At 37.9% G+C, this 18,027-nt stretch overlaps 3 protein-coding genes across 11 annotated transcripts in view; 1 reads left to right on the plus strand and 2 right to left on the minus strand.

The window, feature by feature from the left end:
• Positions 1-13,658, plus strand: LOC106960895 (gastrula zinc finger protein XlCGF57.1-like). Of its 5 annotated transcripts, none has more exons than XM_015054268.1 (4): positions 1-520; positions 602-721; positions 752-900; positions 1,439-4,297. In XM_015054268.1, exons 3-4 carry the CDS (start codon positions 762-764, stop codon positions 2,815-2,817), a joined length of 1,518 nt encoding a protein of 505 aa, XP_014909754.1. In that variant the 5' UTR covers positions 1-520; positions 602-721; positions 752-761; the 3' UTR covers positions 2,818-4,297. The 5 variants fall into 5 exon arrangements, with proteins under 5 accessions (XP_014909754.1, XP_014909755.1, XP_014909753.1 ...); XM_015054269.1 differs by having other exon boundaries at positions 3-520; positions 752-851; positions 1,456-4,297; XM_015054267.1 differs by having other exon boundaries at positions 4-520; positions 602-851.
• The window catches only part of LOC106960898 (gastrula zinc finger protein XlCGF57.1-like), a 26,665-nt gene continuing 13,386 nt past the window's right edge, over positions 4,749-18,027 (minus strand). For 2 of the 5 annotated variants that reach the window (XM_015054278.1, XM_015054279.1), the window contains exon 4: positions 4,749-7,238. In XM_015054278.1, coding sequence (XP_014909764.1) covers positions 6,096-7,238 — 1,143 coding nt within the window. In that variant the 3' untranslated portion in view covers positions 4,749-6,095. Of the gene's footprint in view, positions 7,451-8,098; positions 8,261-8,491; positions 8,589-16,094; positions 16,266-18,027 lie in introns of those variants that run through there. The other 3 variants (XM_015054282.1, XM_015054280.1, XM_015054281.1) reach the window with 3 other exon arrangements.
• The window catches only part of LOC106960907 (gastrula zinc finger protein XlCGF57.1-like), a 15,795-nt gene continuing 6,002 nt past the window's right edge, over positions 8,235-18,027 (minus strand). The window contains exon 2 of the mRNA XM_015054296.1: positions 8,235-9,163. Coding sequence (XP_014909782.1) covers positions 9,137-9,163 — 27 coding nt within the window. The 3' untranslated portion in view covers positions 8,235-9,136. The remainder of the gene's footprint in view (positions 9,164-18,027) is intronic.

Raw genomic sequence — 18,027 nt, forward strand, 5'->3', positions numbered from 1 at the left:
AACAATATCAACATCAGTCTATAATGGATTTTTTTTTAAAAACTATCTCCTTTATTGTGAAATACTAAAATTGACAACGGAAGTACTTTTTCAACTCAGAACTTTACTTGTCGTTGATTGGTCAGTGAGGAGGAAGTAATTGGATGTAACAGTGTTAGCTTGAGTTGCTAAGACCGGGGAAAAAGCGGCTCAAAGTTTGTGTAAAAATAGGTATATAGTTGATGTCTCAGGCTCTCTGCTGGACAGATATCACTGCTGGGTATGTATTTTGAACCTTGATCACTGTGACCAATTCTAATTGAACAGTACGTATTGTAATTAGCCTTCATTAGCACAATTAATGACCATTATCCATTAACTGTGCGTATTAGCGCTAAAGCAACTAACAACGTTCAAGCTTTTAAAAGTTAATACTTTAGTGCTAGAGTTCACTGTCGGACTTGTGGGGAAGACCACATTGGCTGTGGACTAACCTTGTTGTCCAGCTGAGGACATAGTGGACCCTGGACTACTGACCAAGGTATCAGACTCTCTGGTTTAGATATTCTCCTAATATGTTTTATTTGATCAAATGCTGATTTGTGTCTGATTCCCATTTCAGAGAACGGAAAAACAGAAGATCCAGATCATATGACTTCTAGAGCATGTGAAGGTTGAAGACAAGACAAGGATTGTGTAAAGGGGAATCCCAAGTGGAGTGAGGATGACTGAGATGATGAAGGTTGAAGCGAGGATGACTGAGATGATGAAGGTTGAAGCAGATGAACCTGGAGGATTTAGCTTGGAGCCTCCCGTACCTGCAGCATCCACATCAGAACCGGAGGAGGAAACACAAGACAGCAAAGATCTCAGTAAATGGCACACATTGTTTTATCTGGATTCAGAGGACTTTCTTGACAGGTAGTAACGGAAGTAATAACGTCTAACTTTTGCGGTTCCAAAGCAAGATTGTAGTTTCAATCTTGCAAACTGCAGACACAAGAAAAAGAAACGACAGCCACGTTTGGATAAAAAAAGACAATAGTCGTTACAGTATGATTGAAAGAACAGACATGTCAGGCTAGAGTTTTAGTAGCCAGTGATTAGACCTACAGGCTTCTAACTACATGTTACTTCCTGCCAAAGGAAACAGTCAGCAGTAGAGCATACTTACTTTTTTTATGTAAGATTCCTTTATGGTCTTTAAAAGAATGGAATAGTATGGAATTTGATTTGAAGGTTTTCAAGTGTGGAGAGGTCAGAAATGGAAAAGAAATGTGGGCATGGAAAATTTTTTTCATTTCCAGATTCTTTTTTACCTTAATCAGTTCATTTAGCTTTTTGCTCATTTTTTTCCCCCGTAGTTTTTATTAAGATATATGTATATATATGTACATGTGTGTGTATGTGCACATATAAATTGTTTCTAAGCAAACACTAATGTCTATGTGATTGTCAGTGTTTCCACTCCATCAGATGTTGGTGATCAAAGCAGAAGTTCCCCATGATTGGACCTCCAGTTTGGACCAGCAGGACCCAGAGCCCCCGCACATAAAGGAGGAAGAGGAGGAACAATGCATCAGTCAAAAGGAAATGCATCTTACCGTGAAGAGGGAAGATGAGGAGAAAACCGAGTTATCAGAGCATCTTCAGATCAAGACTGAAGACAGGAGCTCAGCTGAACAGCTGGAAACGCAACCAGAACCAGATAGGAACCCAGATCTAGCACGTCCCAATCAGAAAAGTAAGATAATGGTTCACAGAAGAGGTAAAAGACATAAACTGTGTTCCAAGCTTTCACCTAAGGGCCACACGAGAGAGAAATCATTCGACTGCGATGTTTGTGGCAAGCGATTTAAACGTGAGACTAATTTTAAATTGCACATGGTGATTCACAGCGAAAAAACGGAACACATCTGCAATATTTGTAGCAAAGGATTTAAAGTGAAGCGTTCTCTTGAGACGCATATGAGGCGGCACACTGGGGAGAAGCCGTTTGCGTGTGACGTTTGCAGCAGAAGGTTCCATGCGAAGAGCAATCTCACAAGTCACCTGAAGGTCCACTCGGAAGAAAAACCCTTTTCTTGTGACGTTTGTGGTACGAGGTTTATCAGAAACGAAAATCTCAAGAGGCACATGTGGATCCACACGACAGAGAAACCGTTTGTCTGTATTGTTTGCAGTAAAGGATTCTCACTGCAGCAGAGGCTTGAAACTCACATGCGCGCTCACAAGGGGGAGAAGCTATTCGTGTGCAGCGTTTGCAGTAAAGGATTTTCCCGACACGAGAATCTAAAAAGACACATGCGCATACATACAGGCGAGAGGCCGTTTATCTGCAGTTTTTGCGGCAAAGGGTTTTCACTACAAGAGACACTGAAGAGCCACATGCGTGTTCACACGGGGGAGAAACCGTTCATTTGCAGTATTTGCAGTCAGGGATTTTCCCTCCAGCAGAATCTGAAGAGTCACATGTACGTCCATACAGGGGAGAAACCGTTCACTTGTAGTGTTTGTAGTAAAGGATTTTCTCGGCAAGTGTATCTAAAAAGTCACTCGAAGGTCCATACGGCACCGTTTAGCTGTAGTGACTGCGGTAAATGTTTTATGAATGAGATGCAGCTACAGCGGCATGTGAGGTTCCACTCAGAGGAGAGACCGTTCAGTTGTGATGTCTGCAAAAGCAGATTTAATCAGAAGATTCATCTCGAAAGTCACATGAGAGTCCATTCAGGAGAAAAACCGTTTGTTTGCAGCGTTTGCAGTAAAGCGTTTTCCCGTCCTGGAGATCTGAACAGACACATGGGTGTTCATAAGGCTAATGCAGCTAATGACTGAGAAATCTGTCCATACGCTTTTAGACAGTCGACTGTTATTTTAAGTCCCTGCTCTCTGGAGGATTATCCTCTGACATTGACAGTGTTTGATGAAACCTTTTGGAAATGTTTCACTTCTTTGATCAGCTGCAAGTTAAAATATGGAACACATCAAACTTGGGATGAGCACGTTTAGATAAAAATCCTTGCATCGTTACACGTTGATTTTAGGCATGGCTGAAGTTCATTAATGTCACCACAAGATGGCAGCAATACACTAAAACACTGAGAGCCTACATGAAGCCTGCAGCCTCATGTAGCAGAGTTCTGAATGAAGTGGAAACGGATCCACTGTAAATAAAAACCGAAATGAACAATAGCAATAATAATAATAAACTGTACAAGACAATTACATAAAATACTGTGCAGTTATTACAAAAAAATATATTATTTTTAATTGAAATGGCAGGAGGTGACAGCAGAGGTCCACCAGTCCTGAAAACGTGGAAATTATTTCACAAAGTTAAAAAAAAAAAAAAAAAAAAAAAAAAAAGCATGAACAGTCGATGATAAGAAATCCAAATCTGATTGCCATATTGTTATTACTACAGCTGCCCGCTGCTGCCTGGGTGTCATGTGACAGGTGTTGCTCTTCTCATTGGTGCTTCTGATCTCCTGAAGGGAGATGACACAACTACGTCAGTATCTTCAGTACAAGAGAATTTTGTTTTGATATATCTGAATTAATATGTCATAGAACAGAACCCTTTTTTTTTATTGTATTTAATTTCTTAGAATTATCCACCAGCCTTAAGGCATGCTCTGTGAAACTGGTTTTCTGTGAACACTAAAAAATATGACATTTAAGGGGGAAATGTTTTGTTCAAGAATGGTGTTAAAAGCTAGCAATACAATTTAATACTTAGTGCCTGCCTTAATAAAAACAAATAAGATGTAAAACTATACATGTCCCATGTGTGTAAAAAAAATAAAATCCGGAATCTCCGATTTAATATAATTATCCTCTTTGCCCTGTTTATCGTGTTTTTAAATAGGATGCATGTTGGATCGTACCAACGCTTTTAGTGTTCAGTTTAAAATGTGAATACATTTAAATAATGGATATTATGTCGTTATTTATTTGTACATTTGTTCAATATAAAATATGTAGTCTGTCATTAGGATGACTTTTGTATAATAAACTGGATGCAATGGACTAATAGTGGAGCTCTGCAAACTACTACACCGTGTATTTCTTCCAACCAGCAGATCTCACTCCATGCCGCATGTTCAGCTTGGAGGTCTTGCTTTGTCAGCATCTTTTTATTTTTTTCATCAGAGTTGTATTTATGCAACTATTGCAGAGAAAGACTTTGCTGCAAGCAGTGGTCATGAACAGAATTGTTTATTGGATTCAAGTCTGTTTTAGAAAACCGTCCTCTGTAGCTGGGAATCATTACTTTGGTAAATAAATATATATATAAAAAAAGTATTGGTTGTAACTCTGAAGTGTTTGAATTCTTTATAATTTTAATTTCTCTCTTTTCTTGAAAACTTTGAAGTTTTAGAGCTTTTTTTGTTTACTCGCTGAGTCTTTGATTTATATTACTTCATATATGAAATTTAAGTATTAAAGTTAGTGGTTATGGTGCTGCGTGCTAGTTAATTGAAAACCATTGATTAACATTTCTGTGTAAAAACATTTCTTAATACTATCTTTTATACCTCCTGTCTTCAATTTCATACTTGACCTATATTTTTGATTCAGCTCTTTAGAAAAAAAATACCTCCGTGGTACAAAAAGATCTACTAACTATATAGGGTACCATTGCAAAAGTAGTTAAAAATCCATTTTACTTGAATGCTGTTAAAACAGAAGCTTAGAGATTCATCCGCATCATTCTTAGTGATTTTTGTGTATATTTCTCCACAAATAAAAGACAGAAGTTCAAGTTTTTAGGATCTTTTCTTTTTTTGACGAGAACTTTTTTTTTATTAAACACGGACAATACAGTTTGACATAGTTCCAAAACATAGAATGTAACAATTGAGTTGTACAGTTTTTAGTTGCTGCTAAACACTGTACAAGTTATGTCCTTAGTTCAGCTTTTACATCAAAATACAGTAGATGAAATCAATTTCTTTGCATCAAAAACAAAACCAACAAAAACTGCCACATCCAAGGATTACCTGATGCTTTAAATACAATGACATATGACACTTTTTGTGAAATACCTTAGTTTAAAGTCAAGGTGTTCTGGAGGAAGGAGCGGATTATTCTAAAGATGGTAAATCAATTCTGTTCCTACAATTGAACAGAATTCAATGCCTTTAAAAAAAGGCGGCAAAAAATAAAGTTTTCATAATTTGATGAGTTAAATACAGGCATAATTATAGCTCTATCCAGCAAGAAACAAACATTTCCTTAAGACTTATGCTATTTTTGTTACATCAACCTTCAAAATAAAAGATTCGAATGATTGTCTACACATTACATCAGTTATGATTGCAGTAAAAGTTTTTTTTCTTGTACAGAATAAATTAAACATGAGTTAAACTCACTATGTTGGGAGAAATTTTCAACTCCTTGATCCGACTGATTTATTTATTTTTTTAGTTTAATTCAAGTCTTTAAGTAGTGTATGAAGCTTTTGTTTTACATTTATCATAATCATTGGAAACAAATACACTAAAATGTATTAAATGCATAACGGTCAACCAACTTTGACAGGTTTTTACCCAACAGTACGTTCCAAAAAGCAGATATTTACAGTCTTAGAAAAAATAAATTAAAATAAACAGAATACTGTGTACTTAATGATAAATCTCTAGAAGGCAACTTGGTTTATATTCGGTACAAATTTATCACCGTTAGACTCGATGCAATTAGCTAGGTTTTCTATACCAATTTGAACAAAGAACTAAACTTGACAACGTTATTAATTAGGACTGAATTGTAACATATTTAGTTGACTGTATTTTTGTATGACTGAATTTAGGTTTTTTTTTTTTTTTCTAAAGCACCTAGAGACGATATCTGTTGCGATTTGGCCCTAAACAAAAGTGAATTTATCTGAATAATCATTGAGAAATTAAACGGTGCGCATAGAAAATAGAAATGCAATCATGTGAAAGTCCCTGGCTTCAAACAAATCCGTTCTGTTCGAACACATAAGTGACCGTTTAGGTGAGCTTGCTGTAAAAAGTATCCCCTAAACACAACAGCACAAACAATTTCTCTCATGAACACACATTGGAGTCTTTAGGAGAGCTTGTCATGAAAACCCATTACTGCCAACACTAGCTTAATGACTTTTCTCCAGCGTGAATAACCACATGGCTATTTAGACACTTTTTCGCTGAAAAACCTTTACTGCAAAAACTACAAGTATAGGGCTTCTCTCTTGTGTGGACACACATGTGATTATGCAGAGTCTCCTGTCGTGTAAATACTTTACTACAGACGCCACAAGAAAACGGCTTTTCTATCGTGTGAACCACCATGTGTCTATTTAAAGTCTTCTTTGATAAAAATCCTTTACTACAAACACCACAACTAAATGGCTTCTCTCCTGTGTGAACACACATGTGACTCTGTAGAAGAGCCGGTTGTAGAAATCCTTTACTGCAAACGCTGCAGACAAACGGCTTCTCTCCTGTGTGAACGCACATGTGACTCTGTAGAAGAGCCGGTTGTAGAAATCCTTTACTGCAAACGCTGCAGACAAACGGCTTCTCTCCTGTGTGAACGCACATGTGACGTTGAAGGCAGTCCTGACGGGCAAAACTTTTACTACAAACACTACAAATATATGGTTTCTCTCCTGTGTGAACAACCATATGTATGTTCAATTTGTTCTTCTCCGAAAACCCTTTGCTGCACACATTGCAAATAAACGGTCTCTCTCCCGTGTGAACACACATGTGACGCTGCAGATAAGCGTGCACCGGGAATCTTTTATTACAAACGCTACAAACAAATGGTTTCTCTCCCGTGTGAACAATCATGTGTACGCTCAAGTTGTTTTTCGCTGAAAATCCTTTGCTGCAAACACTGCAACTGTAGGGTTTCTCGCTCAAGTGAATACGAACGTGGGCTCTGAGGTTCGGCTTCGACTTAAAACTCTTAGGACAAACGTCACAGGCAAAAGGTTTCTCTCCAGTGTGGACATTCATGTGTGTCTGAAGAGAACGCTTTTCTACAAATCCTTTGCCACAAAGATCACAACTATGCTGTCTCTTTCCTGTGTGAGTCATCATGTGTAATTTTACGGAATGCTTGCGTCTGAATCTTTTGCCACAAAGATTGCAGCCAAATGATTTCTCCCCATCTGCCATGTTACTTTGCTGGGAGGGACATACGGGCTCTGGGTCACTGTCTGGTTCTGGCCGTCTAAAGTTCTGTGCAACAGGTTCAGGTGAACTGCTGGTTGGAGCTTCTGTCTCTAGGTCATCTTCAGTTTTGATTTGATGAAGTTCTGACAAGTGAGGTTTCTCTTCATCTTCAATCTTCACAATAAGCAACTCTTCCTCCTGACTGATCCACTGTTCCTCCTCTTCTTCCTCTTTTATGAAAGGAAGCTCTGGGTTCTGCCGGTCCAAACTGGAGTTCATGTTATTGTGAAACTCTTCTTTAATCTCCAAAATCTCAGGGACTGGGAAAGATATAACATTGATGGACATTAATGATGGCAGACAATTTTACAAAAATGTAATATTTCACATAATGAAACAACACTCTCCTTAACGTTTAAGATAAAAATTCAAAATGTTTGGAAATGAGAAAGTTAACCAAAAAAGTTGGATGTTCTTCTACCTGCACAGAACAAAAGGGACTCAAAAAAGAATATACAGCATTAACCCATTTTAGGATGCCTACACCAACCACTAGACTGAGAGTCTATACCACAAATATATTCTGATATATTCCTTATCAGTAGTGCAGTGCTTTAAAGAGAAGGATGTTATGTACTTTGTTGCACTTTTGTAAGGCAGTAGCTCTGTAGAAAATAGGCAACTCAATGTTTTGAACAGCCAGTCAATCTGGAAAACTTAAACTACAGCTTGTCATGGTCTACATTACCCTTTAAGTTCTTTGTGTAAGCTTGAAATAATGTACATTTGAATTCAGTTAAATTGTGCAAGTTTCATGTTAACCACCAATGCAGCTGGGTTGTGGCAAATAGACTTCGTATGGATGATTGGAATCGTTGACAATTAGAGTGGCTGGTGTTTTTTTTGTTTGTTTGTTTGTTTGTTTTTTTTGACACCAAGAGAGAACTTTGCATACTTTTCTAACTTACTTAGATCTTTGCTGTCTTGTGTCTTTTCCTCCAGTTCTGATGTGGATGTTGCAGGTCTGGGGGTGTCCAAGCTGAACCCTCCAGGTTCACCTGCTTCCACCTTCATCATCTCAGTCATCTGGGATTTTCCTTTTTACAATCCTTGTCTTCAATCTTCACATGCTTTAGTAAATCAAGGTTTCAGTCACATAACCCTAACCCATGAATCTCTGACAAGTTACCCAAAACGTCTCTGCAGCTAGCTGCTTTTGCTCCCCGGTAGCTAACAGCCCATTATTATTATTATAGTATGCACTGCAACAAAGGCTAGAAATATTCAAAGCAAACATATCAACGCAATATCCTCACGAATATTATCGAGTAGATGGTCTGAAACATCAGCACTACACTTACTTTCCAGAAACTTTGAGCCATTTATCAAACGGGAATTAAAAACTAAAGGTAGCATTTTACATCTGGTTACTTCCGCCTCACTAACCAGTGAATGATAAGTTAAGCTCTTGTACTTCCGCTTTTCACAACAAAGCTTATTTTCCAAATGCCTTTATCTACTATATTTTTTTCACCAGTCTATAAGACAAATCAAATCATTGTCGCTTACTCAGTACTCAACACTGAATTGAAATGTTAATTTAAGTTATTTTCTTATTAAAACTGTACGTTTGTGCTGGGGTTTTTTCTCCTTTATTTGTCATTCATTGGTCAGTCAGCAGGAAGAACGATGTTAGCTTAACTAGCAGCTTCGTTTGACGAGCTAAGTTCCGAGTGAAAAACCAATAGGTTGTGATTAAAGATAGTATAATTGGTGCTTCATACCGTCTAATCAGCAGCCTGCGCAAGGATATTACTTCTACGTGTTTGTATTTAATCTCTTTGATATGTATCGCCTTAGGTTGCCGTACATAAAGTCATTTGGCTTTATTGGTGAGAGGAAACGCATGTTAGCCACTGGAACTGAAGCAGCTAACAGCTATGGAAGTTTAAACCTATAAAAATCCATGGTTTTGTGCTACAAAACGAGTCCACACTCATAGTTTATTAGATTATTAGATTGTGAATACCTCCCTTAACCTTATTGTCCAGCTTAGGACCGAGAGACTGGGGACAGCTACGGAGCGGACCCAGAACTACTGACAAGGGTATCGGACTTCTTCTCTGCAGCTTCAGCTCTGCTGCTTCAGTTATGCTACTGTTTACATTTTCTATTAACACACTTTATTTGACCAGAGACTGACTTATGTCTGATTCCAGTTTCAGGCAGCAGAAAAACAGAAGATCCACGTTTATATGACTGAAACCTTGATCTACTGGAACATGTGAAGTTTGAAGACAGGGATTGTAAAAAAAAAAAAAAGGAGGATCCCGGGTGGAGTGAGGATGTCTGACACGATGAAGGTCGAAGCAGACGAACCTGGAGGGTTCAGCTTGGAACCGCCCGTGTCTGCAGCATCCACATCAGAACTGGAGGAGGGAACACAAGACGGCAAAGATCTCAGTAAGTGACACATGGATTGTCCGGGTACTCTTTCAACCTGTCAGATGTCCGTCGCAGGGTCACTCACATATTCCAACAGACACCATGTGCCCAACCAGATCTTTAACAGACTGGAATGAAGCTTCCAACTGTTGTATATCCAGGGTCCCTACATGGGGCTTCACAGAAGGAGTTTGGATAGATCTGAGTTACTGTTTGACTTTCCAGTCTTTTTAACTTATTCTAATATCTGAAAAATGAAAGTCAGCCACATGAAATGTCCATAACTATAGCTTTTTGATGATGGTCTTCTAATTCCTACAAAGACTTAACACCTGATCTAAAAAAAAATGTATTGTGAAAATTGTCCATATACTTCAATTTTTTCACCCTTACAATTTAATTTATAAAATTGTCAGCAATCATTAATGCCTGTTTGTGTTTCATTCTTTCCAGCTCATCAGATGTTTATGACTAAAGAGGTCATAAACATCCAAACTAGTTTGGACAGTGAAAATCCAGAAGCCCGCGTGAAGGACGAAGAGGAGGAGCAGTGGATCAGTCAGGAAGAAGAGTTGTGTACTCTGAAGATTAAAGATGAAGAGAAACCTCATTTATCAGAGCTTCATCAAATCAAAACTGAAGATGACCTAGAGACAGAAGTTCCAACCAGCAGCTCGCCTGAACCTGTTGCAGAGAACTTTAGACAGCCAGAACCAGACAGGGATCCAGAAGCCCACGTGAAGGATGAAGAGGAGGAACAGTGGATCAGTGAGGAAGAAGAGTTGCGTACTGTCAAGATTAAAGATGAAGAGAAACCTCACTTGTCAGAACTTCATCAAATCAAAACTGAAGATGACCTAGAGACAGAAGCTCCAACCAGCAGTTCACCTGAACCTGTTGCACAGAACTTTAGACGACCAGAACCAGACAGTGACCCAGAGCCCGTATGTCCCTCCCTGCAAAGTAACATGGCAGATGGAGAGAAATCATTTGGTTGCAGTTTGTGTGATAAAAGATTCAGACGTAAGCGTTTTGTTACATTACACATGATGACTCACACAGGAAAGAGACAGCTTAGTTGTGATCTCTGTGGCAAAGGATTTGTAGAAAAGCGTTCTCTTCAGACACACATGAATGTCCACACTGGGGAGAAACCTTTTGCCTGTGATGTTTGCTGTAGAAGGTTTCATGCTAAGACAAGTCTTACTACACACATGAAGGTCCATTCAGAAGAAAAACCTTTTTCATGTGATGTTTGTGGTTTAAGATTTTGGTTAAAATCAGTTTTCAAAAAGCACACCCAGATCCATTCCACAGAGAAACCGTTTGTTTGCAGTGTTTGTAGTAAAAGGTTTTTGCGACAAGGAAACCTAAAGAGTCACATGCATATTCACACCGGAGAGAGACCATTTATTTGTAGTGTTTGTAGTAAAGGATTTTCTCAACTTATCCATCTGACGAGTCACATGCGTGTTCACACAGGAGAGAAACCATTGATTTGTGGCTTTTGTCACAAAGGATTTTCCCATTCAGCTAGTCTAAAGAGTCACATGCTTATTCATTCAGAGGAAAAACCTTTTGTTTGTAGAGTTTGCAATAAAGGATTTTCAAGACGAGAGGTCCTAAAGAAACACATGCCTGTTCATACAGGAGAGAAACCGTTTATTTGTGAATTTTGTAGTAGAGGATTTTCACGACAAGAGAATCTAAAGAGTCACATGCATGTTCACACCGGGGAGAAACCCTTTGTTTGCGACGTTTGTAGTAGAGGTTTTTCACGAAGAGCTAGTCTGAAGAGTCACATGAATGTTCATACAGGACAGAAACCATTTATTTGCAGTGTCTGTAGTAAAGGATTTTCACGACAACAGAATCTAAGGAGCCACATGCGTGTTCACACAGGAGAGAAGCCATTGATCTGTGGTTTTTGTCACAAAGGATTTTCCCATTCAATTAGTCTAAAGAGTCACATGCTTGTTCATACAGGTGACAAACCGTTTGTTTGTAGAGTTTGCAATAGAAGATTTTTAAGACTAGAGATTCTAAAGAGTCACATGCGTGTTCATACAGGAGAGAAACCGTTTATTTGTGAATTTTGTAGTAGAGGATTTTCACGACAAGATATTCTAAAGAATCACATGCGTGTTCACACCGGGGAGAAACCCTTTGTTTGCGACGTTTGTAGTAAAGGTTTTTCACGAAGAGCTAGTCTGAAGAGTCACATGCGCGTTCATACAGGACAGAAACCGTTTATTTGCAACGTCTGTGGTAAAGGTTTTTCACGACCAGATACTCTAAAGAATCACATCCGTGTTCACACGGGAGAAAAACCGTTCATCTGTAGTGTTTGCAGTCGAGGATTTTCACGTTCAGCCAGTCTAAAGAGTCACATGTGTTCACCTATGAAACAAACCTTTTGCAGCGAAGACCTTTTGCACTGAAATTTTGAAGAAACCTATGGATGTTCACAAGGACTCCAACTGAATGTGCTGGCGGTCGGTTAAAAGGTTAATTTTTCTAAATTGTCTTTAATTCATCTCTGCATTATCTCAGCACAGTACTAACAGTACTAGGAACAGTACTAAATTGCATTTCTAGATATTGGGTGAATTTAGAGGCTTTTATTGTGATGTTTAAAGGTAATTTCTAATTCTTTTTGGGATGTATAGAACTCGTGTTTGGTTGTATAAACATTGCTTAAAGTTAGCCCATCATTCTGTACTGAAAAAAACACTTCTGAGATTTTAATTCCTCCAAGGGAACAAAACGACTGAATAAAATTGTGTTTCACAATCTCTTTCCATTGTATGATATTATTCAAGACCAAACATGCAGGATGACTTTGGACACCACTGCTGTAGGCTTGTAATTTGACCTTTTTTAAATAGTGTGCTGTTCAATCCAGAGTGTCTAAATCTGAGTTCTGATGTTATTACAGTTTCTTTCCTGCTTTTTCCACTCACCTCTCATCTCACCTACTTTCCTTTGTGCATTCATGCTTTCTCAACTAACTGAGAAAAGCATGTTAGTTGAGAAACATGTTTTTTGATACATCTCCCAATTTAATCAGAATAAAGTAACTATAAAAAGTAAATTTTAAGAATAAAAGTTTTTAAGCATAATCTAATGCTTCCTGAAGAAAGTATTCATTTTACAAATGAAGCAAACGATAAAATGACCATTTATTTCTCAATGTTGAAATTCACAGAGGATCACACAGAGGCACATAGGAATTAACACAGATATAATTTAAAAATTGAGAATGTATATTAGTGTTAACAAGAAAAAGTACATAATTGTGGGGAGAAAAAGTGCTGGTTCTACAAAATGCATGAGTGTATTAAGATAATTGAAACTGTGCAGAAATATACCGTTTACAGGAATAGAGAAACAAATGCCATAAACAAGAACATAAAGCACTTCACCAGGTTTGCTGGGAGTAGACTGTTATACAGAATTAAACAAAAAGTGTCCGTCAGTAGGTTTAATCAGTTTTGCAATCCTGATCTTTCTCTTACACTGTTTTGTATGGTTCAGGTTTATCTAAAAAAAAAAAAAAAGTAGTTTAGGGTTTGTGAGAAAATATTAGGCAGCATAACAATTGCAGATAATCTTACCAACTTTGCTTTGAAACAACAAAGATCAAATGCTATTTGCCTGGTGGAAATGTAAAATATTGCACAAATCCTTCTTAGAGTTAACTACAACATTTTTTTTAAATGTACATCATATAATGTTTTCTATTAGATATTTACCTCACCAGTTTGCCCCTAAGATAATTTAAGTGCCACCACAGATGAGTGCAGCTGTGTTCTCACGGGCCCTGTTTTGTGTTAATTCATATTTTTGCCACAAGTCGGGAACCCTGGTTACATTAACAAAAAGGTTACTTTTACAACTGCAGCTCTTTGCCTCATTGGGAATAGATCTAAAATATGTAAAAGTTGCAACAATGTAGAACTGTTCTTCTTGGAAATGTGTATATCACAAACTTTTCCTTTTGATACTGTAGCACTACAGCATCACCAACACACCAACATTTCTAATGTGTGCAAAAACACCAACACAACTGCAGTCAGATAAGAAGCAAATAAAGCTAAGATATACTCAGGAAAAAAAAAAAAAAGCTGGAAAACTGAGATTTGCCATTTGTATTGGTGCCGACTAAAAGGATAAGGTGGTTAGAATATATCTCTCTCCATATTTTATACACTGAAACAGACAAAAACATGTTAGGTAAATATTCTGCAGCTCTGCGAGCACCACTGATTAAATGAGACACATTGTTAAGTGATAATAGTCTATTTTAACAACTTTCACTAGATTCTACACATGCGCGTACAACTGATGGAAAACATGGAGTTGCATGGTGAGCTCCAACTTTCCTAGTTGGAATTATTATTTAATTCCTGTCTTTCCAACTGGAAATTAAAAAAAAAAAAAAGACAAAGCTGAAGGAGCTTTTAGTAAAATCTGCTGGTACAAACTTCTCTGTTGAGTGGAGATCTGCTGCTGCTTGATCTGTGTCTCCTTCCAACACCTTAAAATACAATCATCAATTTCTTAGACCTGCTTGTCGTGAAAATCCTCAACTACAAACACTGAAATTAAACAGCCTCTATGTCGAGTGAACACTCGTGTCCATTAAGGTATCGCTGTTGTGAAAATCCCCTACTACAAACACTACAAACGAATGGCTTCTCACCAGTGTGAACACGCATGTGGGTTTTTAGAGTATCACTATGTGAAAAGCTTCTACTGCAAACACTGCAGGTGTATGGTTTCTCTCCGGTATGGACAGACATGTGTCGCTTTAGGGTCTCTTGAAATGAAAATGCTCTACTGCATACGCTGCAACTGTAGGGTCTCTCTCCTGTGTGAACGCGCATGTGACTGTTAAGACGAGTTTGTAGCGGAAATCCTTTACTACAAAAGCCACAAATGAACGGTTTCTCTCCTGTGTGAACGCGCATGTGTCTCGTGAAATTATTTTCGTGTACAAACTCTTTACTGCAAAGGCTACAGACAAACGGTCTCTCTGCAGCGTGGATCTTTGAGTGCTTCGTAAGACAGACATTTCTTTTAAATCTTGCACCGCAAATGTCACAGGAAAAAGGTTTTTCTCCCGAATGAACCTTTAGGTGATCTCTAAGAATTGTTTTTGCGTGGAACCTTCTACCACAGTCATCACAGGCAAATGGTTTCTCTCCAGTGTGGACTCTAATGTGTTCCTGAAGGCAACTGTTTCTTTTAAAACATTTTCCACAAAGGTCACATCTGTGGTTCCTGCTTTGTACATGGACCATCATGTGCAGTCTAACACATTTTTTATTTTTGAAACTTTTGCCGCAAATACTGCAACTAAACGGCTTTTCTCCTGATTGGACTCCACTCTGAGCAGCAGGTTTAGAGCACAATTGAGAACTTTGGCCCATTTTGTGAATTGTCATCTCACTTTGTTGAGAAAAGCATGCTGGATTTGGGTTCCTGTCTGGTTCTGGTCCTCCACAGTGCTCTCCATCAAGGTCTGATTTTCTCTTCTCTGCTGTGCTGCAGGTTGCACCATCTGTCTTACTTTCTTCTTCAGTTTTGATCTGCGCAATGACTTGTTTCTCTTCATCTTCACTTTTCACAGTAAGCTGCTCTTCCTTCAAACAGATCCTTAGTTCCTCCTCTTCCTCCTTTATTTGGGGGGTGTTTGAGTTCTGCCGGTTCAAACTAGAGCTCCAGTCACAGGGAACCTCCTCTTTGGCTTCCATTATGTGAACATCTGAAATAATTTAAATACAGAAAGAAATTTATAATTACCTCTAAATCATAAAAGTAAAACAATTAAATTTAATACACAAAACAAAATCTACTAAACATTTATAACTTATTTAATGCTTAAGTTTTTTTTTAAAGTAAAAAAAAACAATCATAAGTAAACTAAATATACATTTACTCGTGTCAGCCAAAAGGACAGCAACCCTAGCAATGATGTAAACAAGCACCAAATATAAATTACGAAACATCACACACAAGAAAATATTAAAAGATGAAAATAAAAATACTAGTGGTGCATCAATTGCAGTTTTCTGGTCAGTCAGTCCTCTCCAATGGGAGAGGTAAATAAGATCAGTAAATAAATTCAGTTTCACATGTTTCGGCTGATTGCTGATCACCCATAATCAAAGAAACAATGTCGACTGATCAGTGAACCCCCAAAAATGCATGAGTTATTTTGATAGTGTTTGCCACCTGAAGTGTTTGTTCAAATACCATAAAGCTCTTTTTCTTTCTGGCTTTAGGAGAAAAATGGATCAGCTTTGGACCCTGTAACTGTTATCCCAAAAATGCATACATTGTCAGATGGGTCGATGAGGACCTTGCAGTTTCACGCACCTGGGTTTATTCTATATCCAATACAATCTTAATAGGACATTGTTCTGTCATTTAGAAGGTGGTACACTCATCTTTTTTACGTGCGTTCTGCGTACGTACTTTTCTCCCTCAGACACACCAATGTGTGTGACTTACTGAGATCCTTGTTGTCTTCAGTCTGCTCCAGTTCTGATGTGGATGCTGCAGGTATGGGGGGCTCCAACCTGAGCCCTCCAAGTTCATCTGCTTCAACCTTCATCACCTCAGACATCATCACTCCTCTTGACTTTCCCTTTCCACTGTCCTTGTCTCCAACCTTCATATGTTCTATAATATATAGGTTTCGGTCAGATATCTTCCTCTGACTGAAATTAGAATCAGACACAATTCGGCATCTGATCAAATAAAGTGTAGAGTCTAATACCTTGGTCAGTATTTATGTGTCCACTCTGTTACTGTCTCCAGTCTCTCGGTCCCCAGCTGGACAACAAGGTCAGAAGGGGTGGCCTCAGACGTACAGACTGACGTGTCCTGTAGCCTCCAAGCACAAACTTTTAAAAGCGTCAAGGTCAGAAATACTGATTAAGTTTCTGCTGTTAGCTGCTTTAGCTACATAGTTGCTAACGGTCGACCAACCACTCATTCACTCTGTTTATTAAGCCTTAAATACGCTACTGCAAGCATGTAGTTGTGACGTCATCGCGAAGACTAGAATATCAAATACACAACACACACCTGTTCTTACACAAACATTAAGATTTTTTTTTGTTTGTTTGTTTTTTTTTGTTTATCGGGGTATAGTAAGATTAGCCAGTCAGGCTAACATCGCTACTTCCGGCTACTGGCTGCTAACTGACCAATGAATTTCAAGTAAAGTTCTGACTAAAGAAACTATGTCCTCTTTCAATTATTAACTTTCCAAATTAAAACAATTTTACTGTGAAGGAACTCACTAATATTAGACACTTGTTTATTCCGTTTATAATTTTTCCAAATATATTAATTACTATATAATTTGTTTTCAGAGTCAAAATACATTAATAACGTATTTTTAACAAGATGTAGTTTTTAATTGATAAGGTAGTTTGAATTTTAATAAACCTTTGATTCTATAGGCAAAAACTAGTATTGCCATGACTACTGGCATACAAACAGCTTTTAATATCTCAACATTAATAGTTTTGGCAATAAAATTATCATTATTTTTCTAAAATTAAAAAAATAAATAAATTTGTGTTTATCAGCAGGTTCCCTGGCTGCAGTCTGCAAAATTACAAGTTTGTGTCTCTGACCATGTTTGCACACACATAATGTCATTTTCACCTGTAGTCACTTGCTAATCATTTTCAAGCGAACATGGTGGATAAAAGATGAGCATTTAGATAATGAGTTTTAATGCCAAACCAAAACAGCTTGAGGTCCACGAGTAAGGAGAGGTTGGAGAAATGACACCCACATACTGAGGAGCCAATGGAGATTTTTTTAAAACTCTCACGAATGCATTGACTTAATGATGTGCTTGCATGTGTTAATGCGCACTTTGTATAGCTGACCAAATCAGTACAATTTCCTCCCAATTTAATGGTGTAGAGTGTTAGCCGACTGAAGTAAGGCTGCAAATATTGCACCATCGACCCTTCTGTCTAAAAAGGGCAATTCGCTCAACAGTCTGCTTACAGTTATACCACGGCTATTTAACCAAAGGGACTTTTCTGGTTTCTGTCTGGTTTATAAGAACAGAGAATGAATCACTTTAAACCTTTTTATTTATAGACACAGCGTACAATGTTTCATTTCATCTTTTCAAAAGAAAGATGCATGGTAACAGGTTGTAGCAAAAAAAAAAAACAACAAAAAAAACAAAAAATGCATCAATTTCCACCTGAACAGAGGGATGGTTATCATAGCTTGTGAATTGATCATAAACCAGTATAAAAACTATTTACATATATTTGGTCCATCATAAAGTAATCCTCTTCTCAGGTCACAAATTTGCCTTCTGCCTCCACCAATCACGGACAAGAATCGTCTCAAGTCCAGTGAACATAAAATACAAGACAACAGCCACAGAGGGTATTAAAGAGATTAA

The sequence above is a fragment of the Poecilia latipinna genome, unplaced genomic scaffold, assembly GCF_001443285.1.
Source record: "Poecilia latipinna isolate Pla-1442-1.1 unplaced genomic scaffold, P_latipinna-1.0 Scaffold1242, whole genome shotgun sequence".
NCBI lineage: Eukaryota > Metazoa > Chordata > Actinopteri > Cyprinodontiformes > Poeciliidae > Poecilia > Poecilia latipinna.

Excerpts from the sequence above, each read along its gene's own strand:
- LOC106960895 (XM_015054265.1), top strand. The coding sequence starts at position 704 with ATGACTGAGATGATGAAGGTTGAAGCGAGGATGACTGAGATGATGAAG. Across the intron at positions 852-10,028 it reads ACAAGACAGCAAAGATCTCA|CTCATCAGATGTTTATGACT; the intron begins GTAAATGGCACA and ends CATTCTTTCCAG.